The following is a 27,745-nucleotide window of genomic DNA, read 5'->3' on the forward strand; positions in this document are numbered from 1 at the left end:
TTTCCAAACCACAGGTGAAATGTTGTAAGCGCTCATGAGTGTGCACCAGGACCAGTATTAGAGGGTCATTAATTTGTCAGTGCCCTGCCAACCAATAATCATGCCCCAATAAACCCACTTTATTTTTTTTAACACAGCCTTCTCTATTGGGTTTGTGGTTTCACTCAAAATACCAACAGTACATTTCTTGCCCAAAGTTTTACTTAGCGGCATTCATTCTCAGATATGAAGTGCCCCATCGGACTGCCTTGTAATTCACACTCGTGTTTAAGGATTGCACCAAAAGGGGCACTATTTCTCACATGCTCGCTTACATTCAGGGACGTATGTTTAAATACAGTGACTGTGTCCTATGTGGATCACTAAGCAACATACCAAAATGTACTCACTTCATATCGTCAGATTATGATCTAAGAGGTAAATAAGGTGCTAGAAAGTAGTGAGAACAGTAGATCTAGGTTTTTTTCTGAACCTTGTCTAGGGGTGTCTTTCAGATGTCTGTGCTCATAGCTGGAGGAGGCACTAGTAAGTTGTTCCCACCCCCAACCTTCCTGTTTGCTACAATTTTTAGAATTTCAGCACAATGTTCACTGTAATCTTTAAAAGAACAAAGCACAGAAAAAATGCATCTAAGTCGTTACAAATGTGGCTTTGTGAGTTGGCTCACTGTCACTGCCACTGTATGCTTAGAGTCTGAACCCAACATTGTTATATAAATGAGAATGAAGAGTAAGTCATGGTCAAGAACAGTATTTTACTTTTATAACCACATTGACTGCAGAACAAAATGCAGCAGAATGCAAGAAATGAAAAGATCTACTTTGATTTCCAGCAGTGGTTGCAGCATTTATCTACAGGTCATGATAACAAACTTATGGGCAATGTATAAGGTGCTCATCAACAAAAGAAGGGAATGTTAACATACTGTTCTTACAAGCAATTTCATGTTCATATATATATATATATATATATTCATAATAGTCTTAATATATAAAACCAATCTAAACAAAAATAGAGCCGAATATTTACAGAGGAGGAGGAAACGGTACTTATTTACAGAACACAGTTTCAGTTGATGTGCCTTACACATATAAATATACACATTTCATAAGGTCTTTGTAAGTTGTTTGGCTCACACTGTTGAGATCACAGTGCTGCCATTTGCAAGAGCTGAGCTTTAAACTGTTGTGCTCGGTGCGAGAGGTCCGTGACGCGATCCACCATTTCCTGCACGGCTGCTGTGTTTGGGTAATGGAGGGCGGCCATCTTGGTGGAGCCCACCACCGTCTTGAGCATATCACAGAGGACGTTACTGGAGTCCATCACTCTGTTGGCCACATCGGGCACAGAGGCCTGGCGTGAAAGAGTGTCCCCGATAAACACCAGCTTGTGTGCGCTGAGGATGACGAACTTGGCGTGAGCCACGAAGATCCGAGGAGGCTGTCCTGCTGCCACGCAGCCAAAAAATGCATCCACGGCATTCAGCAAAGTCACAAAGTGCTGCTCGCACTGATCAGCGTAGAAGCCCAGTAGCTGCCGGTCACGTCCACATGGCGGAGCCCCACCACCCACCGAGGATGTGGAGGAGGAGTCTGAAGGAGAGGAGGAGCCTGTGGAATGCTGATGGGAGATCCACTGTGTGATGTCGTTTTCAACAGGTTTGATCACCTCCTGCTCCAGCTGCTTGAACTGGTTCAACTGTGAGAGAAAGAAGACGAGGAGAATCACATAAATGCAACTCGTACTGATTTTATCAGGTTATCATTGGCAAAAAACACTATGGGCTCTGTAGAATTGTAATATTGTTAAAATATATATAAAAGCATGAATATACACTGAAATCCAAAAGACCCAACTATCATCTAGAGTATTCGTAAACACTCAATGATGGGCAGGTCAGCTGCTGCATACTGTTCAGATTTAAAACATTGACAGTGTATTTTAACAGTAAACCTACACAGTTATCAGATCTCCACATTTTTATAACACCGCTGTGTTTTGCATGACCGTATATCGTCCCTGTCAAAACATGTATCTCCAAAACAGTAACAGGAGAAAAAACCTATAAATGGAAGTCAATATAAAAAAGATTTAATTCCAAGTGATTTTAGAGCATTTTTATTGATCCATTCTTCATGAATCTGTATTTAAATGATGCAGTGAACTTAACACTAACATAAATCTAGATGCGTTTTTCTTTAGACAGCGATGATATATAAAGTTGTAATGATTTTCACAAATATAGAAAACCTAAGTTGGTGTGTATCCTGAGATTGAATATTTGTATTCAACGCTTAGTGACAATGGAAAATGACATTGTGATATTTCACAGCAAAACTGTAACAATATGCATAGTGGAAATTTGAAAATGCATTTTGTAGAATTTCATTATAATCATGCTGTTTGTGCACTGTTTGAACATTAAAGTTTACAAATGCTGAGCACCAATCAACAGCGTACTCCAGTGCTCCTTTAGAGAGCAGTGCAAGCCACATTATTGTAATCATCCTAATATTTATCAAACTGTGGGCAAAAGGTCAGGATACACAATCGTGAGAACCCTGGCATATTCTACAGAGATCACATTAATAACTTGGTTAAGGAAACAGATGTGTCTTTGATGTCTTTACAAACAGCTTCCACCAAATTGAAAGCCATACGTTTCAAAGCCTCTAAAATGACCCCTCTGATGTTATGGTAAAATCGTGTAATGGACAGTTTTACTGTTTTCAACACTCCCTGTGTGTAACAGAGTGTAATGTCATGTACCTGTTCCTGTCCCAGTTGGACTTTGCTCTGCTTCATGATGTTTTCCTTTTCTAAAAGCTCCTTCTGCTGACGCTCGAACTCCTCTTTACCCTTTGAAATAATAACAATGGAAAAAAGTGTCAGCTGGTTAACACATGGAGGGAAACTCTGCAAGATGCAAGCTACTGAAGCATGCGCTGGACATTCAGACAAATCATTTCATATTTTATTAGAAATCCAAGAATAAAATATACTCCAAATAGAGTTTGATGAGTTGTTTTTGTGTGATAAAAAACAATTTTATAAACTGAACGGCACTAAATTCAATTTAACAGAACTAATTAGGTTTTTTCTTTGCAATGAAACATGCAGTGGATCTGGACTAGATTTCCAGCTATCAAGAACCAGCTGGCAGGAACACTGTGATATGTAAGATCCCTTGGGCAAGACTCCTCCTATCGCATTAGCCTATATCTGTAACATGATTAAATCTGTAAGTCACACTGGATAAAATAATGTAAAATCTAAACAGCACTGATGAGCATTTATAAGAACATGTCACTGTTGATTTATAAATGCAAAAAATAATAATTAAACCTATGTGTTTCTTAATGACACTTTTTTAATAATGCAAGTCCAAAGACAATTCATTATTTTTATTTAACTTCCTGTTTCAAACAGCTATGAGAATGAGTCATTGCCCTTTAAACCCAAAAGAATGGCAGTATAAAAAGTTAATATGTGGGTCCTTATCCCCTTAATCTTTGCCTTGAAGTTACACAACTGGAAGGAGAAGTAGGCAGAATGCAGTTAGAGAAAAAAAATGACATTGCAATTTTTTTTGTTTCTGCAATATATATTACAATGTTAAAACATGCACAAACTCCCCTCAGCCCTGTAGATACCCTGCACGCTCACGTAATTTCCGTGTTGTTGTGTGGGGGTGGGATGGGGGTTGTTTGGATTAATACACATTCCGAAACTGCCCTGAACTCCTACGTTCAGCCTATAATGACATGGTCTGTACTAGCAAACTTACGTTTTATGCAATTATTTAAATAAAAAGCAGGTGTGTTTTAGCGGTTTAGCCCTGCAATGCACTGTTCAGGCTGTAGAACAGGAATCTGTAGATTCAGACTTTTTTTTTTACTTTTTCTCAATAAGTCAAGTTGTCTTATGCACACTGAAAAATCATTCATTTATTCACTGTCTGAAACTGCTTATCCAATTCCGGGTCACAGTGGGTCCAGAGCTTACCCAGAATCACTGGGCGCAAGGCACACACATTATATATATATATATATATATATATATATATATATATATATAAATATATATATATATATATATATATATATATATATATATATATATATAAAAGTGCCATGGAATTTAAAGCCGTTCCACAGAAGATGTGAGCAAATCTGCTTACAGTTCTTACTGTAACGTTGCATTTTAATGACTATTTCACTCATGCCGAAGCCTATTCTTCTCTGAGTCTCAAAGATAATTGGGTATGGGTGCTGCAATTCTGAACTGTCACGTGTGCAAACACTGAAATATGAGAATTAACTACATATACTGTGATATTACTGTGAGACCTTATTAACAGAATCTCAAGTTTAGTTAATCAAGTGGCAAGTATTTCAATGTAATAACAAAAGGGATAAGAAGCTGACTGATAGGAAAAAAATCAGTAAACTTTGCGGTATTTGTCACAAATTAGTCAAATACATTCTCTCCCCTTTTTGGCTAGTGATCTCCCTATAGCATTTGTCTATTAATGTAAATCTCTGGTTACATTTGCATTCTTGAGTTTCTGGCTGGTAGTTAAGATGAAGACTAGCAAATAAAATTTGTGTGTTTTCCACCCATTCAGAAGCTGATAATTCCTGAATAAAGCTAGTCAGCAGCTGTTTGAAAAGGAAAACTAAGATTAAACCCATTCTCACCTGCAAATGAACGTAATCGTAATCCTCCATCCAGCTTTTTACGCATTTCTCACTGTCTTGTGGCACAGGGAAAGGTTTTGTCTGACAGCTGTGGTTATCCTCTTCTGCTGGGGAGCAGGTGAAAGGGTGAACAACGCTCTCTACTGGCCCCCTCCGGAACAGCATTTCTGCACTGCCCCCTATCGTCGATGCTAATTGTTTGGCATCGTCTGGCACTGTCCGCGCCACCATAACAAATCGATCGAGCTCATCACTTTTGCCTGGCTGCCTTCCCCCTGCTGCCAGGACATTAAGTGCCCAGCCGCTGTTTTCTAGACTCTGATGAGTCTGCTGCAGGATCTGCTGTGAATCTTCTAGCCTCTGCAGCTGCCGGCGTAGTTTTGAATGCAGCCCCGGGTCGGACAGGGCTGTGGCGTTTGCTGCTGCCCCTCGTCCAAAAGCCAGGATTTCGGCCAGAGTACTACGTACACGCTCCAATATCAGACGCACTTCATTGCCATGGCGTTCCATAAAGCCGTATGTCCGCCAGTTGGGCGAAACCACGAGACTCTGGAGGGCACAGACAGAAGTATCTAAGCCTTGCTGTAATCGTCCAAGTCTCTGCAAGGCTGTGTCCAGGTCCAAAGCTAGACGTCCCTCGGCCGGCGACCCTGCTGAGGAGGAAGAAGTGGACATGCTGCTGCGTGTGCTTCCAGTGCTGGAAAACGAAAGACGGTTCATGCCGTCTGTCACATCAGCCATTGGGCGTGAATCTGTAGGCGGTACGTCGTAGATGCCCTTGTTGCGTTCTCTCTGTGGCAGCCCCTGTGGTATGTCGTAGAGATCCCGGGGTCCTGCCATGGCTTGTTGGCTAGCAGGGACATCGTAGATGCTGTTGTCATTGCTGGCAACCATGCGGTGTTCTGAGACTGGAGGGAAGTCATAATTAGACTGGGAGCACTGGGTAGATTTGGAGATGAAAGATGGTGGAACGTCATATACGCCCTCTGGCTTGTGTTTGTGAGGTTGGGGAAAGTCGTAGTTGCCCTCGTCTTGTTGAGTGTTACTCCTGCAAGGTGGTACTGAATACACCTGCAAGAACATGAGCAACAATAAAACTTTCATTCCCTTAAAAAAATGCAGCAAAAAAAAAATATTATCTGAATTTCAGTCTCCACTTAGCATCTAAAATGTCTTGCTGACAGACTAATATCTACAATCTGATATTTTATATTCTCCCACAAAGCGGATTTGGAATTTTTACAGAATATTTTGACAACCAAGCATTTGAAAACCACTAGACCATTTTGAGCATGCAGTATGCGTCCTGACGTACATGCTGCATACCGTGAGCACACACATCAACCAATAAAAGGCGCATGCTTTAAGTGATTTCTATCAGGCTTGAAATCTGTCTTTTACAGCAAGTTAAATTTTTGCAAACCCATAATTAAATGTGATGTAAATAACAGGTTGCCAGCATACTTTAATTCATTACAAACAAACTCAGATCACTGGACTGTACTGCACACTGTAAAGCAGTGAAATATAAGAGGGCCCTGAAAGTAGTTATTTTAGCCTTTCACATCCCTCACTGCAGAGTTCAGGGCACAGTTCTGGGTCTGACTTGATCTCTCCTGGCAGGCAAAGCTTTAATTAAGTAACCAGGGGAAACTAATAAAAATGACATTATTTATTTTCTGCTACTTGTGACCGTGCAGTTGAAGGAAAAAGTAGCACTGGAGTACAAAGGAGGCATTCAGACATGTTTTCTTCTAAATTGCCAAGCAAAAGCGCACACATGCATTTAACTTAGTTGTTTCTGAATGGAAAACATTTCTAATGAATTTACTTGCATTTCTGAATATGGAGTTAACATGACTACAGCATACCCCTTGTGAAGGTGGGGGGATGTCATACACCCCTTGATTCCTTGTATCCTGAGTTGGAGGAATGTCATATAGTCCCTGGCCATGGGGGCTGATGTGCTTTCCTTTCTGTTTCCCAGGTGGAATATCATAGACCTGTCAAGACAAAACCATAAAACACAGTGTAAGTTCAGAATCCCTCACTGTTTATACTTCATTAAATATGTACATCTAAAAACAAGCCTACCCCCTGCTGTCGTATTGGAGGCACATCATAGAGGTCTTGAGAACTGCTGGGGACAGGGCTGTAGGCATATGACTGACCAACTCGTGTCGGGGTCAGCACCTGGCCAACACATGGAGAGAAAACAAATCCATTAGAGCTTCCAGACCAGAGCCTGTTCAAAGCAATATCCAAATCTCTTTATTGTGGACTTGCTTTAGAGCATCTGTGCAACATGTTTATCTCTGTAATATTCTGAAACAAAAGTGCTAGTGTGCATATAGTAACATCTTAAAGTATTTTCTGTATGTATAGTGAGTTAAAGAACAATTTCTTTGCATAAGGGTGAGATTAATATTGCCATATATCATATATTCATGATGTTGTAATGGCTGTATGTGGCACAAAAATATGCAGAAAAGAAAGATTGCTAGTACCCTAATAATCACCTAAGATAAAAAAAAAAAAAAGCAAATCAGCTAAACACACTGCAGCACACTTGGCGCCAGTGAGAATCTAATATCTTTCCCCAGTGCCATTCTAACTTCATTAAGGGAGCTGCTGGGACCTGCTGCATGTTTGTTTCAGTCCCCGTGTGACCCGGCTCTTTTCTGTTCATCTACAGCTCAAGCATTTCAGACAAACTAGTCCTGACAGAAGTGACGTCTTTGTGTCTCTACAATGCTTTGGCCTGCCTCCGGGTGGGATGGCTTCCAGACTGAGGGAGCATCCTGGGGAAATATGGGGCATGAGACTGCCAATGGAGAGGAGATTGAGCTGGGAGTCTGGGGCTGGGAGATTGGGTCTGGCAATAGTTACGCTGTGACACTCAGGAAGAGTGACAAGTTTGACACCGACAGTGTCAAACTTGATAGTGGGGGAATGTGCTGAGAGAGACACAGAGAATCTGCACTGAGACGTGATGGATGACATGGGTTTGGTTTTCCTTCATTTAAACAAGGCATTTAACTCAGTTGGACCAAATGTGCAGCATTTCCACTTGAATGAGATACATTACATCAACAACAAAACACATTAGTGAGTTTAAACATAAAAATATTTCCTTGCATTTATCTATGAATTTCCATGTTTAAAATAAATTACAGTGGAGTCTGGAAGCAAAAGTCATGTATGTGTTTGTTGGAGTGGTGGGGATCAAAAATGTTCTCAAAATCACCATTATTTGAATGGAAAAGGCCCGTTAGCTCAATATTTACAATCTATCCTGGTTTTCTGTGTTTCTCACTGTGTTGAGCCCTCTGCTGTGTCAGACAGACAGAAGAATGCTCGGAATTCTCCCCCACTCGTTCCCCCTTCTCTCTCTCTCTCTCTCTCTCTCTCTCTCTCTCTCTCTCTCTCTCTCTCTCTCGCTCTCCAACAACACACTACACACACCACTATCACACATACTGGAACAGTCTAGGTTCCATGACAGTGCCTGCAAATTTGAACCATACGTCTGATTTCCTGTCTTCAGCAGAAAATATGTACTCCTCTCTTTCTCTAGATATAATATCAGTAACAAAAGCTTCTTAACTGAGGTTGAAAACTGAGTGCTCATTGATAAATGGCATTGTGTAACGGTACACGCAAAACGGCATATTCTCTATCCTTCTTTCTCAGACACAGCAGTGCAGTAGAGATGAGCTGTCCAGATGGTATTAATAAACTTCATTGTCATGCTCTTGCCTTCGCTGTGTGTGTTTAGGTGCACATCAATGGCATTCCTACATATAAATCATCACTGGGGAATGGCAGGGTCAACACGGATCATCAACAGGCCAAAGCCCCAGGCCTGTTCCCAGAACTCTTAAATCACTCGGTGCCTCTGAGACGGAACCAGGGCGGGACAAAACAAAAACAGTAGACGTCGGAGCTCCGTTCACACCCAAACCTGTGGAGGGATGACTGATCCTACATCTATTCTTAGCGCCATCTTTTCAAATGTTTCATGAACATTATATTCAGCCTTGTGCATCATTTATAATAGCAAGACCAGAGTAGCTCATTGAAAGAACAAATATAAAAAAAAGGCAGAAATTGATTGCTGAATGCAGACAGACAGAAGGCGCTGTTATTAAGACATATATCTTTAATCTCTATTATTATTTATTAAGTAACCTACAATTAATTATTCAGTAAATGCTACAAAACAAAATTTGTGATGTAGTTGTGAAAGTGAGGAACCTACGTGTGGACCCACAAAAGCCCTTAGGGTTTAAGGGGTCAAATCAATAAAAAAAAAGGTCAGTGCTTGTAAACGAGTGGCCACTGATGCAGTAGCATATATTGAAAGAGACAGGAGCTGGCCAGTGAGAAGAGAGAAAGAAAATAAGTGTTTCACTTTGGTTCTCATGGTCTTAAGAAGGTACTGGTCAAAACCACTCAAGCTTTTGTCTGCTGTGCATTCGCTAGGTGCTATGCACAAGTTTAGAGTTGCTACATGACACACACACACACACACGCACGCACGCACGCACGCACACACGCACACACGCACACACACATACACACGATACATATATATAAATTACTGGGGTGGTTTCTCAGACAGAAGCCTAGTCCTGAACTACACAGCATTTTAAATTGTAATCTTCCATTGAATTGTGATCTTCCATTGAAACAAGGATATAGTCCAGGACTAGGCTTAATCCCTGTCTGGGGAACCACCCCATCATAAGAAGTTTTAAGCCTAAACCCAACCTTAAGCCTGGTAACTATTTTTTTTCTATTCCTGAAATTGTGGGGAAGCTCTTCTTTTCTGTTTTACTACAAAGTCATTATTGGCCTAATATTTTTAGCCAAACAACACACTCACAAATACAGACACAATATAAACACACACAAGCACACCAGTCTCTTCACAGGTCTAAGTCCCTTTATTTACCCTGCTTTAGCACGTCTCTGCTATTTGACACTTCTAATAATAAGGGTGGGTAAATATTGACCAGGCTGATGGAGCTGCTGACTGTCGCCGCATTGCGATTAGGAAGTCTGAGCTCAGAGCAGCAGAGGGGACTGTGCAAACCTTCGCCTCCCCTCAGGGGCTGGTGCCACATAAAGCTTTTACTCTGGATGAGGGTGACTAAGAGGAAAGTCAGACTCTGAAGTGAATTGCTGAAGGTGTTGTTTTTTGTGAAAACTAAGTTGACAGGCATTAAATGACTCAAGTTCATTATATTTCATCAGACATTCTTTAGCATATTCAGTTCAGGCTCTTTAAAAGCAGTGATTCAGAAAATGCCCTGAAACACATAACAGCTTGACATAAGGACATACCGTATGACTGTATATTATACAACAGACAGGAGTGCCATTAAATACTAGACCCACAGCTTTATATTAATGATACATGCAAAAATATCAGCTACTGGTCTCAACGCACAATTCTCAAACAGGTGCACTGCTACACAAAATAAATTAAAAATAATATGTAGTGCAGGACTATTCAACAGTAACATATCTCATGTTACAATGGGGCACATCCATCCTCACATCTTTAGTGGTTCAAAATGTAGTAGTAGGTTACATGTGCGAATGAGAAGCTAAACAATTTCTGCTCCTCATGATGCAGACCACAATGCAGTAATTCAAAAGCTCTTTCCAAGGAATGAGTATAAGCTGTGGCTTTGATTCAAGGGAAGTGTGGTTAACGAATGGGATGTGATCACTATATTTGTCTGAAGCTCATTCAAACCTAACAGGCCTCTCTTTTAGTGAAATGGATTAAAACAATAGCTGCTTAATCATTAAAGCCTTTTCTCAGTCAATGAATTCAACTGCTTTGTTGACTGTGTGGTAGGATGAAATTAGACCATGTTAGGCTTTCATGTCCATCCTCACTACCCCTTTTAACACTCACTGTCCTAAATGATGACATGACCACAGGGTTTCCTGGGCAAACCAAATGAATTAATTAGTCCTGATTTAGTTGGAAACTATCTGGTGTCCACCACATCCATTTCGGAAATTAGCCAGAACACTGAGGACACTGATGATTTCGGTGAAGCAGAAATAATTTCTGAAATATTTATAATGAAATATACGAGCTTTTAATCAACATGAATTAATTATAATAATGCTTACTGGTCCTCAAAAGCAGTCATGTTTACTCAACTGTGGTCTTAGTAATACAACCTAAATCCAATATTGAACAATCTTTTAATGGCTACCTAAACCCCCACTGAAAATCAAGTTTGGTCCATAATGAGACCGTTATGAAGAATTCACCAGACAAGGCTTGCACCAGACAATGTAATTATGTGGGTTATTGAAATTTTGTTTATCACTGGATTTTAATATATTCTGCCTCATTATCAGAACAAACATTTCTGTCATGCTGCAGATGCCCTCTGTATGACGCCTTGATCTGGACGGCCTTTGTGAATTTCCTGCCCTCAAACTCATCAGTGCTCTATTTAACGAGGGGGGAGGAACAGCGGTGGTCTATTAATATAACAGGCCCATTAATACAGGCAATTAAGTGCCAAATCTCCAGACACCTCATATGTCTCAGCCATAAAACCAAAAGCACAAAGCCTTCCCTCTGAATTAGGCGCATGAAAAGAAACACATAATTGATTTCCTACTTTATGAATACAGTCACAATCAGTGCTGATTTAAAGCCTTTCTGGATCACTCTTGTTGAATTGCCCGACTGAAGGAGGTGGGGTCTGGTTAGGTTGGGGGTAATTATTTAAATGAACTTATTATGTATTCAGTGACCCCCATTTTAGCACTTCCTCTTCTGATTACTATGAAAATGTATGTGGAATAAAAGGATTTCAATTTGTGAAGACCCGTGTGAGGAGCAAGGAAGATGAGGAAGAATGCACTGGTTGAACTCTCAGTCTGATGGGAATGAGAATAAGAATTACCTTTCAGCCAAGCATTTCCTGTTCCCTCACTTCATCCTGCTTTCTCTTTTGTGAAAGAAGAGACTCAAAAGTGTGCAGGAGTGTGTGCAGAAGACACAAAAGAAGGGCATGACATCGGTTTAATGCTAGCCAGTCGTATCGTACACATATCTGGTGATTTTGTTTTATGATGTATGAGCTGTGTTAAGGGAAAAAAGTGAAATCTCACGATAAGGAGGACAGCAAAGGGGAATTATTCATGTAAGAATTTTATCTATCACTCACTGTCACCAACCAGGGCCACACTTTTAGGAACAATAGGTGTTAAAGGGGTACAACCGCATTTATATTATTTTACTTTAATTCTGGAACACAACATGAAAATGAATTTGTTGTTAGGTTTTTTTTGGCCATTGGCATCCATTTCATACATTTCTTGACTGAAGCACATTGACATTTTGGATTAGGATGAATAGGTGAAAATATGCTGAAGTATTGCAGTAAGTGCTTTGTCCAAATGTATAACAGCAAATTAATCATATTTAGAATCCTGAGTTTATATCAGTTAACATCTCAGTCAATACCCAGAGAACTCATTCATATCAGCAACACTCCCTTTGCTTCTAAAACGACAAGAATTCCAGGTACAAAGCAAGAGTATATATCTCACACTTGTACTGAAAAACACAGAGGTAGACTACCTCAATAGTAATGATGAAACATGAGCAGGCTGCCTAGCCTAGGTTCACATGTTACAACTAAACCTAGACTCAACCACAGTGAGACGGTAATAGTTTTCTTAAGTAAGGTGTGGCTGGTTACTACCTACGCTTTATTGGTCACAAATCTTTATGCTCGCTCCTGGATACGGAAGCACACAAACAATATGCTTTCACAATCTCCCTGACAGGAAGTGAGGAAAAGAGCCAGACCTGGTCTGTGCTGATAATGCTCGACAATCTTTACCTAGCCTTGAAGTGCTACAATGACTCTCAAGCTGACTCACTGGGGTGCTTGCTGAGAAATAGTCACAATTAAGGCTAAATTTAATACTATACTGTTTAAAAATGAATATGAATAAACCTGGCAGGAAGTGTGACAGACTTATAGTTTTAAGATCTTGTATAGTTCCAACCAGTGTGTTTAACATCCATTTTGGATACATGAGCACTGGGGACAGGGCCTACTGTGGTGCAGCTACAATGGGCCGTGAATAGGACAGCTGTGGGTAGCTTTAACACACTGTACACTGGAGGGTCATGGAAGGACAGAGCTTCGAGCAATGTGTACAGAGCCAACTAGACCCAGCCAAGCCTCACAGTGCGTCATATGCCCATCCACTGCACCAATCTGCACTTGAACACTCTGTTCCAACCACTCAGACAAAACCAAATCGCCGTCTAAAGCTCAGCTGCACTTTCTCAAGGCTAATTTATACTTGCCAAGCAAAAACAAAATTGAGATTGTGAAACTGTGCTGTTGTAACATGAACTTTTTGTTTGTGCAGGTATTTTTACACAGATTTAGAATCTCTTGACTAGCAGAAGCCCAACCCATCAAAGTAGCCAAGATCTAGTTCTTAACACAGAAGAGCAGCAAACTCTCTAAGGATGAACAAAATGATTCGTTCTGTGTGCTCATATGTGAATCCCTTATTAAATTATAATCCAATATTATTTTTGACTATAAAATGACTGTCTAATTTAAAACAACAACAACAAAGGTTCCTAAAATTTTTAGGAAAAACACTCATGGGGCCTTTGTATTACGAATAAGTTTTTTGAAAGTGTCCAAACTTTAAATATGTTATTCACACTCACACAGCTCATGTGTCTGCAAAGATTATTTGGGAATCAGTAATGAAGGGCCAGAACTAGCCACCAAGTCTTCTATTCCTTACTTGTATCATTTAAGAACTCTTCACATGTACATATTTTTTCATAAATATATTCAATAATAATCTTTAGAAAATAATAAGCATAGAAATCGTACTGTTATAATGACAGCAACATATAAATTGCATAACAAAACTACTAGATCTAGATCAGCTTTACAAAACTACTAGATCAGCTTTAAAAATATTAACCACACACACACACATAAAAAACCACATTTATAATTAGGGCCATGTGGGTCTGGAAACTGATTAAAGGCATCTTGAACTGCTGCCTTTCAGTTCAATAAACAATAGAGCCTGGGGGAGGTTATTGTTGTATCGTTATTGTGTGCCGCAGGAACATGAAGAGGGAGTACATAGATTTTGCAGGAAATCCTTATTTCAGCTGCACCCTCCTCAAAACCACACCTTCGTAACCCTTCTTGGATTAGCTTAAGATTCAGAGAGGTTCACATAGACATTTACGGCTGGCGACACACCCTCTTACCTCATGCGTACAAGAGCTGGCAAACTGCAGCGCCAGCCTCTGTGGAAAACAGCAAATAAGTGTTCCCTGTCTGCAATTGCAGGCCATTTTTTAGTGGCAGCTTAAACCCCACACACAGCAAAAATAGTAATTTATGCCTGCTACACATGTCTAGCTCAAAAACTCTTGGTGGGAGCTGCAGAATTTGCATATTCAGACCTATAATAATAATGGGAATTATCCATCTTGGTAAAAAAAAAATAATAACAGCAACAAATATCACCTTACACAATATACATGCCATTTTGTCCAAAACCTGAAAAAGCAACCATAATGCTACCACAAGCCATAGGGAACAAGAGTCCACTAGAATTATAGCCAGCGGCACTGCCCATCCTCTAGACCAGTTATTCTCTAGCCTTCTCAACATCTGCAGTGGAGCCTGCGAATTAGAATGAGTAATCACAGGCTTTATATCAGGCTTCAGGCGGTACGTGCTCGGCCGAGCAGGAACACTGTGTGGCTTCACTAGTGATGATAAACACACACTTTGGTGGGTTTCAAGGAAACCAGGGGTTCTATTGAGAGCTCATAGAAAGGGAAAAATTCTGAATTACTGTTTGCCTCCATCATGGCGTGGACTTAGATTCCATTTCCCATGAAATAAAAACTTAAATAGAGAAAACAATGTGGTGGCTGAAAGGTTCGCCATCTTTTTTCTAGTGAAGTGTTCAAGCTGCCTTTTGAATTCTTAAGTGTTTTTTCATTTAACCTAAAATATTCCTCTCCTTGTGGTAAAAAGGGTTACCTTTAAATATCTTACTTTATTCAATTATAATGAATACTTTAGTTATAATTAATCAAAGTCAAATAAGCAGAGCAGATTAACCTAATCTATGGGGCCATAGTGATCTGCAAGATATATTCAATAAAAGAAAAAAAACCCAAAACAATTGGACTCGTTACAAGTCTCATTTTAAATTTAAGCTCATAAATTGGGGGAATAAAAGACCTGCAGACCTGCACCTAAATAATTAGTAACTTAAGGGATACTTCCAGATGGGACCCTATTATTCCTCAGAGACTGAAGACTAAGGCAGATCTTTCCCTGTATGGACACATACTCTCACCCATCTCTGGTCCTTTTGTGGCTATGTGTTCAGACGAATTCAGCTGAGCCCAGAATAAGCTAGCTAAACATAACATGCACTGGCCTGTGGCAAAGGGCAGAGCAAGGCGCGGCCTTGGCCAGATGCAGAGCTCATTTCAATCACAACTATAAAATAACTCTGCCACAAGGGTCACAACATCCGGCCTTAAACAGAACAGCGTCAATGTGAAGCAATTTTCCACAGTAAAATCCATGTGTACCACTGGTCAAATCTCTGTTAATCCCTTGCCATCAGCTGAGCTCAAACTCAATCTGTTGAGAACACTCAAAGCACTGAATCTCTTTTTTTGTCTTCAGTGACTGAAGCATATAGTAGGGGTTGAGCACAGTCTTACCCAGAAGAGCTACAAACCTCATAGCCACTACAGCATGGGGCATTTCGAATATATTTGGAAATGCAAACCATATCATGTTCTGCTATTTAGTACATTTATTTGTAAAGGCTAATTTCTGTGCATATCATTTTTCCTTTAGTGTCATTTTAGTATTCCAGCGTTGGGATATCATGATTGATATAGCACTGGAATCAGATGTGGTCCCATGATGACCTAATTAGTATTCATCAAGAAGTCAATCATTTGTTCTTTACTCTTTTGTAAATACTTCATCCTGATCAGGTTCATTGTAGGGTCAGGAGCCAACTTGGAATCAATGGGCGCCAGAGAGGAACACATTTCGAACGGGGCACCAGACCATCTTAGGGACACCGTCTCTATAGACATTTATGCCCAGCCAATCCACCCATGTTTGGCAACGGAGCACCCAAAAGAAAACATGCAGATATGGGGAGAACACATCAAATCTCTCTCAGTATTTTAAAATTCATTGGGGAAAAAAAACAAACACACTGTCCAGAAAAATTATTTTAAAACTTATAATATATATTATATTATATATATAATATATATATATAATATAATGTATAATTTAAGTTTTATTAAACACCTATGGGGCGGCATGGTGGCGCAGCAGGTAGTGTCACACAGCTCCAGGGACCTGGAGGTTGTGGGTTCCATTCCCGCTCCTGGTGACTGTCTGTGAGGAGTTGGTGTGTTCTCCCCGTGTCCGCGTGGGTTTCCTCCCACAGTCCAAAAACACACGTTGGTAGGTGGATTGGTGACTCAAAAGTGTGAGTGTGTGTGTGTGTGTCTGTGTTGCCCTGTGAAGGACTGGCCCCCCCTCCAGGGTGTATTCCCGCCTTGCGCCCAATGATTCCAGGTAGGCTCTGGACCCACCGCGACCCTGAATTGGATAAGCAGTTACATATAATGAATGAATGAATGAATGAATGAATAAACACCTATGTTAAAACAAGATATTAAGCTTGGACAGATGGTGTTTAGCGTTCCATGATGATGAAGGTTTTGTGAAACAATTTTCAATTTTAAATAATCAGAACTTTGAAAAAAATAAATAAATGATTGGCTCACTATTCAAAGAATATGATTATCTATTTGATTGTCAGCATTTTCAAATCCCAGGCCACAAAATATTTTAAAGTGAAGATATTAATCACAATATAAATTATGAACAATATTGCAAAACAATTAAAGACTCCAGCATCTGTGCAAACCTCTAAAACATTAAGTGCTATTAACTACAAACTGGATTTAGGAATGTCAATGCTCTAATAATGGCTCTATTCCCACCTTGCCTTGCTGTAGTTGTTTGATGTGGGAAGTTTCTCTTACCTTGCTTGGCTTTCCATCGGCAGCCAGGACACTCCTCGGTGGAACCTGGTACAGATCCTGTGAAGGTGGGACCTGGTAGACACTCTGTGCTGAGCCATGGTTGAGCAGGTGAGAAGGGGGCACCTGGTATAGGCCCTGTGGTGTGTGGGGTCTTGGCTGGTGGACCTGGCTTTGTGAAGGTGAGGGGCTGGCTGCCGCTTGGTTTTCGAACATGGGTCCGATGAGCAGTTTGAGGCGATTGCCGGGGGCGATGCCCTGGCGACCGTGTAGTGAACATAGCCACCATCCTTCCAGGCCGCCAGTGTTCTGCTCAATGACTGTCAGGATGTCACCCTTGCGAAAAGCCAGCTCCTCTGCGGATTCTGGGACATTGTCGTACAATGCCTTCGCCATCAGGTTCTGTCAAATCAGAAGCAACCATCATAATCAGTCTCTAACATATTTAGCGGTGAGAAATGTGAAAATAGCATACAATCAAGATGATACATTACATCATTTAGAGCAGTTGTAAGGAAAATTTTGGGTAATACTGGTAAAATTACATGTTAATTAGTGTTGACTGTGAAAGTACACATGCTCTACAGAGAATAGATTTCTACACATTTTAATAGTAGATATTTTGAGAGCAACAACAGTAAACACTACATGCTATTTGCATAAACTTCACAGTATTTACATGGCATAGAGTTAAATATAGCTGCTGAATGACAAGTGTTGAGAACAACTGAATACCACACACAAAAAAGGAAAGAGATTAAAGACACAGTCAGAAATTGCCTAAAAGAGTGATGTGTACATTTTCCGAGTTTGCTAAAGGATGCAGTAAATGTAAACTGCTATACATAGTGTTGCAAAGGGGTGGAAAATTTCAGGTAAATTTCCAGTTAATTACCGGTATCTTTCCATCAACTGTGAGATTACACCTTGATATAATAGTTTCAATAAATGTTTCAATGCAATTACTGTCAATAAAAATTAGTAGTGCTTTGATGGAGGAATGAACAGTGCAGTGGGTGTGGTCTCAATAGCCCTTCAATGTGTAATGTGCCATGTGCCTGGGATTGAGGAGCAGCTTTGCTATTCAACTTTTTTTGTTATCATATCTAATTATTTTAGCCAAGATTATGCTTCAGTATATGTTTTACCAACTACATGTAAGTTTCTCAACTTTATCTTTGAATTTTCCCATTTTATTCCCATTAATTCCTGTTAATTCCCATAATTACCAGTTAACTCTTTGTTAACTTTGAATTTTTCAACTCTGGAATTTTGCAACCCTAGCTTTACATCATGTATGGGTTACAGACATTAGTATGCAAAGTGCATCACAGTCAATATTATTGATCAAATGGAGGAACTGGAGCAAATGGATCAAATTATATCAGCCTTGTGAAACAGCAGGACACCTTGGTGTCTCACTAATATTTAATATGTATTATCCAGTGCTATTAAAATTATCATTGTACGACAGCAGTTTCAAAGCCTGTTGCAAACTCATGTACCTTAAAATGGGACAGTTAGTCCAATGTGCTCGTTCTTTCGAAAGAAAAATGGGCCAGCGGCAGTTGACCTGGATCACACTAAGAAAACAATCATAAAAATGTCTCCAGCACACCACAGCATAGCCATAACATTTCTCTCAAGCCTGTCTTGGCAAATATTTTCTTACTTCATTATTACAAGCACAAGGAGTTGAATCCTGTGCCAGAATTTAGGTCACTAAATCTATCTGGTTAATCTCTTTTCTTCCCAGTCCACTCATATAGAGCTTAGTCAGTTCACATCACATTCTATATTCTGGGTGTTTGTGCTACAAACATATACTACACTGAACCATCAATGGATTAGGAACACTTATCTAGTATCTACATTCACTGTCCATTTCATCAGCTATTGTCTACTGACCACACAGGAGCACTTTGCAGCTCTACAGTTACAGACGGTAGTCCACCTGTTCTTCTGCATATTTTCTTATCCCCATTTCACCCTGCTCTTCAATGATCAGGACCACAGAAATGGTATGATTTGTGTTGTGGATCATTCTTTGCATTGGCCATCCTCTTGTCCTTCATCAGTGGACACAGAATGCTGTTGGCTGGATATTTTTGGTTGGTGAACTAATCTCAGTCCAGCAGTGATACTGAGGGGTTTAAAAAGTCCAGCAACCCTGCTGTGTCTGATCCACTCGTATCAGTGCAACCCACACTAACACAACACCACTATATCAGTCATATCCAAATCATACCTGCTCTGTTGTGGTCCTATGGGGGTCTTGATCACTGAAAAGCAGGGTGAAATGAGGATAAGAATGTATACAGAGGAACAGGTAGACTACAGTCTGTAGTTGTAAAACTATAACATGCTCCTGTACGGTCAGTGGAGCTGAGTGTAGATACAAGGTAGGTGTTCCATTTGTAGGGACACTTTATAATTAGTGATGTTGTCTCCTTTAAAGAGGGGTCATTGTAAATAAAACATTTAATTGTGCACAGGGCTTGTACCTACATTGACAAGCACAATATCAGGACAAGCGACATCTTTGATGAGCGATGTCAGAGAAGACCAGAGACTATACAGGTCAGCATCACAAGACTGAAAAACAGCTTCTTTCCCAGAACTGGCAAGCTGATAAACAGACTATAGGACACTGACACACCCACCCAAACCCAACCACACCTCTGTGTACAATGTCCAGTACCAGTGCTAATCTAGTGCAGTGGTTCTTCAACTTTTTAGACCAAGTACCACCTATTATCAAACCAAAACCTTCAAGTACCACCTATCAATCCTATGATTGAATCAAGCTATTCTAAAATAATTACTAAAAATTATAGAACTAATCAAATAATTAGTCTTAAACTGAATGTTTTAAACACAATTTTATATATACTAGAACATATACAATTTTGGGGATAATAAGCATTTTGAAAGAGATTAGAACATGAAGAGAGATCAATTCAATATGTACTTTATTAGACTACAGGTGAAAACAGCGCAGCGCTTGAAGTAACTGCTCACAGCTGCTCTCAGCACTTGAATCAGTAGGTGAAGGAGGCACGGTGCTGTTAAACAATGTTTTAGGACTCTAATGGTGCGAAGATCGGCCATGTCATTTTCCGTCAGTTAAGTGTTTTCTCTATTTATGCCTCTACATTTAGTCCTTCTGGGCTTAGGAGTATTTCGCGGGATTTGGTCTTGTTTCCACTTTTCTTTTCTTGCAATAAAATTCAAATTACTCATGTCTGTCTCTAGCCTTTGCTTACATTTAGTAAGAAGCTGAAACTGGGCTTTCTTTACATGGATTGTGCAAAATACTAGAAAATTGTGTTCCCTCCCTGGAAAAAAAGAAGCCCTTCCCTTATAGTCATACTGAATTATGGTTTCTTCATAGCCCATGTTTTTTTTTTTCACACAAACTACATTTACAAAAACTAAGGTTAATTATGAAAAATGTGAGACATTATGTAGTTTACACAAACATTTTTCAGTTTCAGATTTTCAGTTATTAATTATTTGTTTAATTAAGTAGTAATTTTTTCGATGTCATGGCGTACCACCACTTGCTGTGTCACAGTTTGAGAACAACTGTACTATGCAATATTCTAGTGCAAAATAATCAGACTAATATTACAATGTTATCCGATAATCGATCCTTGAATACTACTTAGTTTGCTTTTGTTTTCTATTAGTTATTTTTATTATTTGTCACTTAGTTATTATTATTTGTCACTTAGTGTCACAGTTGTGCAGGGTAGATGAGGAGGCAGGCGTACATGCAAGGAAATTTTATTAAACACAGAGAGAAAGAAACAAAACCAGGACACTTGAAACAAAATAGAGAACTACCATGAACCGTTGTGGACATATATACACACATCCACACACAACACCAGACACAGGATCACTGAATCCAAAAGGGTATATATTAGGAGCACAGACAAAAAAGAACTGGGAAAGATAACAAGAGGGCAGGACCACAAAGGAGGCACAAGTGGGAACACTAATGCCAGGGCAGGGCTAAGGTGGAGACTAGGGACAAAACAAAAACAGAGCCATGTGCTCCTGAGCACATGGCAAACAAGAAAACAGAAACAGAGCTTGGAACAAGAAATAGGGCAAAAGTGTGAAACTTAGTAATAATATCTATAATATCTGTTTCTTATTATTATTATTATCATCCATGCTATTATTATTTCTGCTACTTATATTTAATCTTATTTTACTTATTACTATTTATTTTGGTTGTTCTTTTGCACAGGAGTTTTTCCACACAATTTTGTTGTATTGCTTTCACAGTTGTACAATGACAATAAATTTCTCTAATCTAAGAAAAGAAAATAGGAAGCCTTAGTTTTGAGTGATGTAGCGCCTTTTATCACAAAACTGTTGTGATAAAAACTTTTCTGAACTTTCACTGAATTTAGTGCTTCTGTTTGAGCAAAAACCTGTCATCTGGTCACCTGTCAGGAATCACTGAGGTCACTATGATAACTTAATCTCTTCTATGAGCACATGGTTGCTATCAGGAAGATTTTCCTCATGTTGGTGATCTATTTCCAAGTCAACTTTCCCACAGTGTAAGGAGTTAAGCTGTTCCCATGCGAACCTCCCTGTTTGGCAGCATCATTATCTCTGATCGGATGTGTGGTCGCATGGCTATTGTCTCATGCCTGTTGCCTTGGTCACCCGTAACCATGTAGCATAACAACAACCCTCACCCAGGCACCCAATGCTTGCACAGACAGACAACCATGAGCTTGATGGTGACCTCAGGGGTCAGCTTCAACCAATCAGAGCTCTCATGTCAGTCTCACTCACACAGCTAAATGAGCGCAGACAGTAATGCTTGTATGCTTTAAGATTCCTATATAAATGGAAGTTGAACTTTGACCTCAGAATACAAAGTGCACACAAAGCTACACTAATTCAATCTCAGTAGGCATTTGCTGGGACTGTACATGTATGATCACACAACCTTATTTTGAAATTTAAAACATTAAATATTGAAGGGCCTCAGTTAGGAGAAATGAGGTTTAAACTGAAGCATGCTGCTAGAACATGTGAATAGATAATCTCAGATAAACTTCTACACACACTTGTCTTCCCATCATCTTTCACCTACACTCAAGCTATGAAGAAGTGAAAGTATTAAAAAAGCCTCAGTACCCAATTCATCTATCTGAACATTTCATGCAATGCTAAAATGTTCAAATTAGGCAGAAAAATGTATTTTAGAAATAAACAATATTTCGACAAATAATACATTTTAAGCTGTAATACTAAAATGGCATTATGTACGTCAATATTCATTTGTTTTCAAATAAAAATTCATCAGACTGGTTTAGATTTTCACATCATCTCAGCTACAAAAGACTTTGAAGCATAACTTTAATGTAGACATATACCAATGTAACTGTATTATATTAATCTAATTTATGACACTAGTATGTTCATTGTTATGTTGATCATTAACCTTTTTTTTGCAGAATATTGAATTTCCATTTTTAATATGCCTTAAGGCATATGTACTTATTTTTATTTTTATCTTACTTTCACCTATGTAGTCCTTGTTTTAAAGCCTTTAAAGCCTTTACAGAATGATGTTATTATGCTGTATGTGATGTTGCATCTGAACAGTGTGGTTCACTGAAAATATTTCAGCCACAGATACGAAGATTCAAAGTTGGAAAATGAAAAAAAAAAATCACTCTTCAGTTTCACTATACTCTAGAAGCTCCCCATATATAAATATTTATTTATTTTTATATCAAGGTAGAAATTGACCCAAAAATTTGATTGGTTTGTATAGGGTTGGGCAGTATAAGGATAATATTTATACAACGTTATTATCAAAATGAGGGCAGCATTTATGACGTGTGTGTGCTGTGTCAAATTTCTGTTCTGTGCCTTTAAGAACATGGCCAAACATTTTTATGCATTTAAATGAGCCACAGAGAAAGGGCACTGTGGTAGCTCACTAACTGAAGATATGACGGTCTAGAAACTGGTGGATAAATACAAGCCCAGTAGCCCCCCGCAGTTGTAAGTTTAGCCCTGAGCTTGGTCAAGAAAGGAAGAATGATGAAAACAAAATACTCCACTCAATAAAGAACACTTCACTCAACTTTGGGCTCCCAGATATGAGGCTTTATCCTCTAATTATGTGTGTTTTGAACCTCAGTTTACTGGAAAATTGTGTTGTGGTGTGCTATACCCAGTGCCTGTTAGATCCAGCTCTGCTACTAAACAGCGTAGAACCGTTTAGTTAGCTTATTTTTTAACTTACCACTTCCTTCAAAACCTGAAATCGTCAGCACCTATTGGTGTGCTATGTCGGTATGAAAAATGTGGATACCACCCACCCCTAGAGTACTGTATTTTGATTTGATTTCAGAATGATTGTTAGACTAAATCTGAACAAAACATTATTCTTGCACTTTAATTTGTATTACAGTAACATATAGTAATGTGTTCACACTGCTAAATCTATCTGGGTGGCCATATTTGTTTTTCTGTGTTTGCTCTGCATTAATAAATCTCTATAGCTGGACCAGGTGAGTCAGCACAGCAACTGTAGCATACATGTCACTTTCAAAACACAGGCTAATCACTATGAGGCCACTTTTGTGTGTTGATGCCCCAGTAAACACAAATGTTAACCATTAGCCAGTCCTGGAAAGCCCCACTCATAATGTGAGACCACTGATGGGAAATGGTAAACTTTACAGAAGTACGATGAGATGTTAAATAGAGTGTTGGAGAGCATTCCTCCATCTCATCAAAACTGTTAGAAGTGTACCTCTCTGACTGACTCTTAAAATCTTAATCAGTTCCAGTTATGCTTGTCTAAACTGGCTTTATGAGTCTGAGCAACCCAGATGTGTTCAGGTGCATGATTCAGCACTATTATGCAGCTGTAATACTTTGGAGGTGGCAATGTTACCTGTTAAAGATAAAGGTGCCTAACAGGGTTCTTTGTACCTACGCCACAGAGGAACCGCTTGTTGCATAACAGCCTTTGAATATTTATTTAAAAGGACATTTGTGAAAATGTGAGAGCTATTATCTTTTCAAGTTAAATAAAATTCCATACCATTTAATGGTTCTACTCCATTTATTATAGAACCACGACAAGTACCCTTCAGCGCCATCACTCTTGTTACTAAGCATGAAAAACACACACGCATATCCAAGAGAAGCTTCCCGGTCTGCACCTGGAGTTCCAACCCTCTTGTCCCCTCGCTGCCCTCTCTTACTTTTGGGAAGTTCATGACTCATTTGATTCTAAATAAAGAGGTTTTCTTTTACAGCAAGGCATTTGTGCTTGCCCAAAGATCTGTCACCAAAGTGGTGAAATTCATGTCTGGAACACAATTAAAAACGAAACAGAACAAAAAAAAACAACAACAATAAAAAAACCTTAAGTACAACCCTGTGGAAAAAATTGTATGTTCTAAAATGAAGCTCCACACACAGGATTCCTGTGAAATGATGCAGTGTGAAAATTAGGACCAACTCTCTTTAACATATGCCCTGGAGGGGGGGGGGGGGGTGTACAATGGGTGAGCCAGCATGCTACTCGACCTCATTTCACCTGAGTAAATATAGAAAATAATTATGGTAATGATGCTAATGAAGACCTGATGACTTGCCTTGTTGCTGGCTCTGAGTGAGAGAGGAGAAAGGCATTTGAAACAAAATGGGCCATGTGGTAAAACATGCTTCTTGGTTTTAGAGTAAACTTACTGTTTCATTTGACTGCATCTGGTGAACACGGCTTTGTCCTCACAAAGGCCAATTTTGACAGAATTAACTCTGGTTGTTGAACTGGTTTTGTTCGGGATTCTTAAAACCTTGGTACTATCAAGCGAACTGGTCCTTGTTGCACCAGTTTTGATGAGAACCATGTCTGTGTCACTTCACAGAGCTCCTTTTTTTAACCAGGACAATGTCAGAGCCATAGATAAATGGATAAGAAAGTCATGATAAATCCACTGTCTACAGTGTGTTCAGATTGTAGTGATAAATTATTTGAATGTGTAAAAATGCTTAATTTCAAAGTGAGTATTTTGGATTATGGACCCAGAACTTCTGAACAGGAGCAGTAGACAAAAGTAAAAGTGAACACACCTTTACTCTCTCACAGATCATAGCCCCAGAATACAAAAAGACATTTTAAGTGCATTTTGATTGTTTTATTTCCTTGTGATTTTCTAAATCAGAAGTTGGGGTAACAGCTCTGCTGTGCTATAACACTTTAGGCTCTGTGCTCTTTCTTGAGCTTCCTTAGCTTGACAGGCCCACAGACTTCATCATCGTTCATACTAAAAAACTACTAGTGTTTGATTCTGACTGAAAAATTTGTGGTTTGTGTTGTTTAAAATGTGCCAAACAGTATAAAATTAAGTGGGCATCTTGGTATGAAACCATATTAATGGAAACGGACTAAAGTTTTGACCATTAACACCTGACATGCAGCAAGAATCAATCTGCAAAATAAATGCCTGTCCACCTTTAAAATACTCAATGGTTTTTGTATGCTGTAAAAATGTATGTTGTGTGCAAGGTCAAGCATATTTGGCAACCCAATTGAATTAGTAAAGGCCTATCCAAAGGCCTATTAATTTAAGGCCTTTGGATCATGCTAAATAGTCTATGTCTTAAAATGTGTCGACTGAAATGATATCAAGACTCATATGCTGTTCCTCACGAATTGAATTAAACTGGTGTTTTTAAAGTCTTCTTCAAACCATTCTGACCAGTACTGCCAAGCTCTGCAACATTAGTAAAAATTAAATTGAGTAATTCAACTTCTAGATGCATTTATTGTTAGCTGCTCCCTTCCAGCATGTAGACCACCCCAAAGACCAACTTCTGCCCAAGCTCTCCAGAGAGGACTGTGTTTGACTGACTGCCTCTGTGTTTCTGCAATGGTCCCACCCATTTCCTCTGCTCTGAATCAAAGGCCACCCCCACACCAAGCATGGCAACATCCTGATGACATGCGAAAATCCCCCCGCCTACCAGCAGTCTGTACGCAACTAAGCCAGCACTGCGGCCTTACAGACTAAGACCACAGGGTTTCAGTATTCAAGCTACATGATGTTAGCACTGCATCAACCGCAAAGTTTCAAAATGCTTTAACCCCTCTTGTGAAATGGAAGGCACACTTTGTATTTAACACAAATGCTTGCCAGCTATTAAATGGGAATTGAACATGTTCATAATGGCTAAGTAAGCTGTAAATCTGAAAAAATAAGCTTTCTTTGTGTACTACTTACCTCACAACATCTTTTATGGATCTCTTCAACAAAATGGGCAAAACCTTGGCTCATAACCATAAAAAAAACTCAAATACAATGAATTACTGTGAGCAATAGACTGTATCTCTAGAACACACATCTATTCATTCCATATAAATCTACTCTGAATTTAAATATTAAGTATTCAGAAATATTGGTGCTGGAGTTACTCAATATAGAACTGATTTAAATGTTGATTCAAATGGTGTTTTTAACATATTATTTACTCATAAAATGGCCAAGACTAAAACTGGGTTTCTATTGTGATAAAGAACCAAAAAGCTACTTCTATAAAGTGTTCATTGGTTAACCTCTGTAATGTGAACACTAATTAAACACGGCAGTAAAAGTCAAGATCCAAGTCCAGAGACATGAAGAAGGACAGCATGTTCTTCATGTTCTTATTGAGTCAACTGACTAAAGACAAGTTGCAAATCATCAGCCCATTAAAAAGCTCCAACAATAGCCTTTGGTCATACTTGCCTCTTTACAGGTGATTTAACACCCAACAACCACTGAATATTCTGTTCTTTTCTCACCCCAAAAAGGCTTAAACCTTTGCTAAAATAGCCCTGAAAGTTTTAGGCTTTGTGCCACCTTGTGACCCCACCAAAGTACCCCCCACTTTCAGTTCATCACAAACATCCTGCAGACACTCTAACTGAAGACAGATGCTCAAGATATGTCAACAGACAACAAATGTGCTTCTACCATGTGTCAAGTAAACCGGACGCTGATGTGGTGGCAGCAAGTGTTTCGCAATAGCATCCCCATGGTTGTGTTTACTCAATGCTATTTCTGCAAGATGGATAGGGTGTAAGTATAAGGAGGTATCTGATCACATTCGAAGGGGATCAAGTGCAAATGGGGTGAGAGGTTAGAGGTACGGGAATGGAGGAGGGGAGGCTTATCCCATGAAACAGAGCAGGCTAATCGTTTTAAGCCTTTGAGACATAGGCTAATCCCCAAAAGCTAGCAGCTAGGATGAGTGATATATTTATGCCATCTCAGCAGGGGCACGCCTTCACTTCTCAAACAAGAAAAAGCCAAAATGCAGGAAGCTTACAGCAAACGTCCTCTTGATTTCACAGTTTTTTGTGAAGTCCACAGCTGACCAACACTGATAAACATGCAAATTAGTAGAAGGAAGTTGAGGTGAAAACAGAACTTTAAATGTTTGCATTTGCAGTCAGTGGTTAATAACAGAGTAAAAATAGCAATAGTCTTTGTGTAAAGTACACAGATCCTTTCTTTTGATCTGTGAACTTTACACAAAGGCTATTGCTAGTTTTAATCTCTGTCACAGTCTTTGCAGGCAGCTGTCAGAAATCTTCTCATTTGACGTGACCCCGACAGGAACAACCTGACAGGGGCATATTACTCTAAATCAGCTCGGAAAATAGCTGACCTCCCTCATGCGTGAAAGGCAGACCTCTAAGGGAGTTTAAAGGAAATGATGACTTTCATCGCTGCTGATGTTTAAGTCATTTTTTCCGCCCCAAAGTCATAGCCTCACAATAACACTGATTTCTCCCCATGGATGACTTTCAAACAGTAATGTGTCAGCACACTGATGGCCTGTGGCCTATCTA

At 39.4% G+C, this 27,745-nt stretch overlaps 1 protein-coding gene across 2 annotated transcripts in view; it reads right to left on the reverse strand.

Moving 5' to 3' along the window:
- Positions 1 to 752: 752 nt before the first annotated feature.
- nedd9 (neural precursor cell expressed, developmentally down-regulated 9) overlaps positions 753 to 27,745 on the reverse strand; it is a 33,127-nt gene continuing 6,134 nt past the window's right edge. Inside the window, exons 1-7 of one of the 2 annotated variants that reach the window (XM_066674567.1) lie at positions 18,354 to 18,372; positions 16,852 to 17,250; positions 6,795 to 6,893; positions 6,572 to 6,703; positions 4,701 to 5,771; positions 2,770 to 2,859; positions 753 to 1,698 (exon numbers count right to left, since the gene is read on the reverse strand). In XM_066674567.1, the coding sequence (XP_066530664.1) occupies positions 1,147 to 1,698; positions 2,770 to 2,859; positions 4,701 to 5,771; positions 6,572 to 6,703; positions 6,795 to 6,893; positions 16,852 to 17,244 (2,337 nt within the window). In that variant the 5' untranslated portion in view covers positions 17,245 to 17,250; positions 18,354 to 18,372 and the 3' untranslated portion in view covers positions 753 to 1,146. Of the gene's footprint in view, positions 1,699 to 2,769; positions 2,860 to 4,700; positions 5,772 to 6,571; positions 6,704 to 6,794; positions 6,894 to 16,851; positions 17,251 to 18,353; positions 18,373 to 27,745 lie in introns of those variants that run through there. The other variant, XM_066674566.1, reaches the window with a different exon arrangement.

The sequence above is a fragment of the Hoplias malabaricus genome, chromosome 6, assembly GCF_029633855.1.
Source record: "Hoplias malabaricus isolate fHopMal1 chromosome 6, fHopMal1.hap1, whole genome shotgun sequence".
In the NCBI taxonomy this organism is placed as follows: Eukaryota; Metazoa; Chordata; class Actinopteri; order Characiformes; family Erythrinidae; genus Hoplias; species Hoplias malabaricus.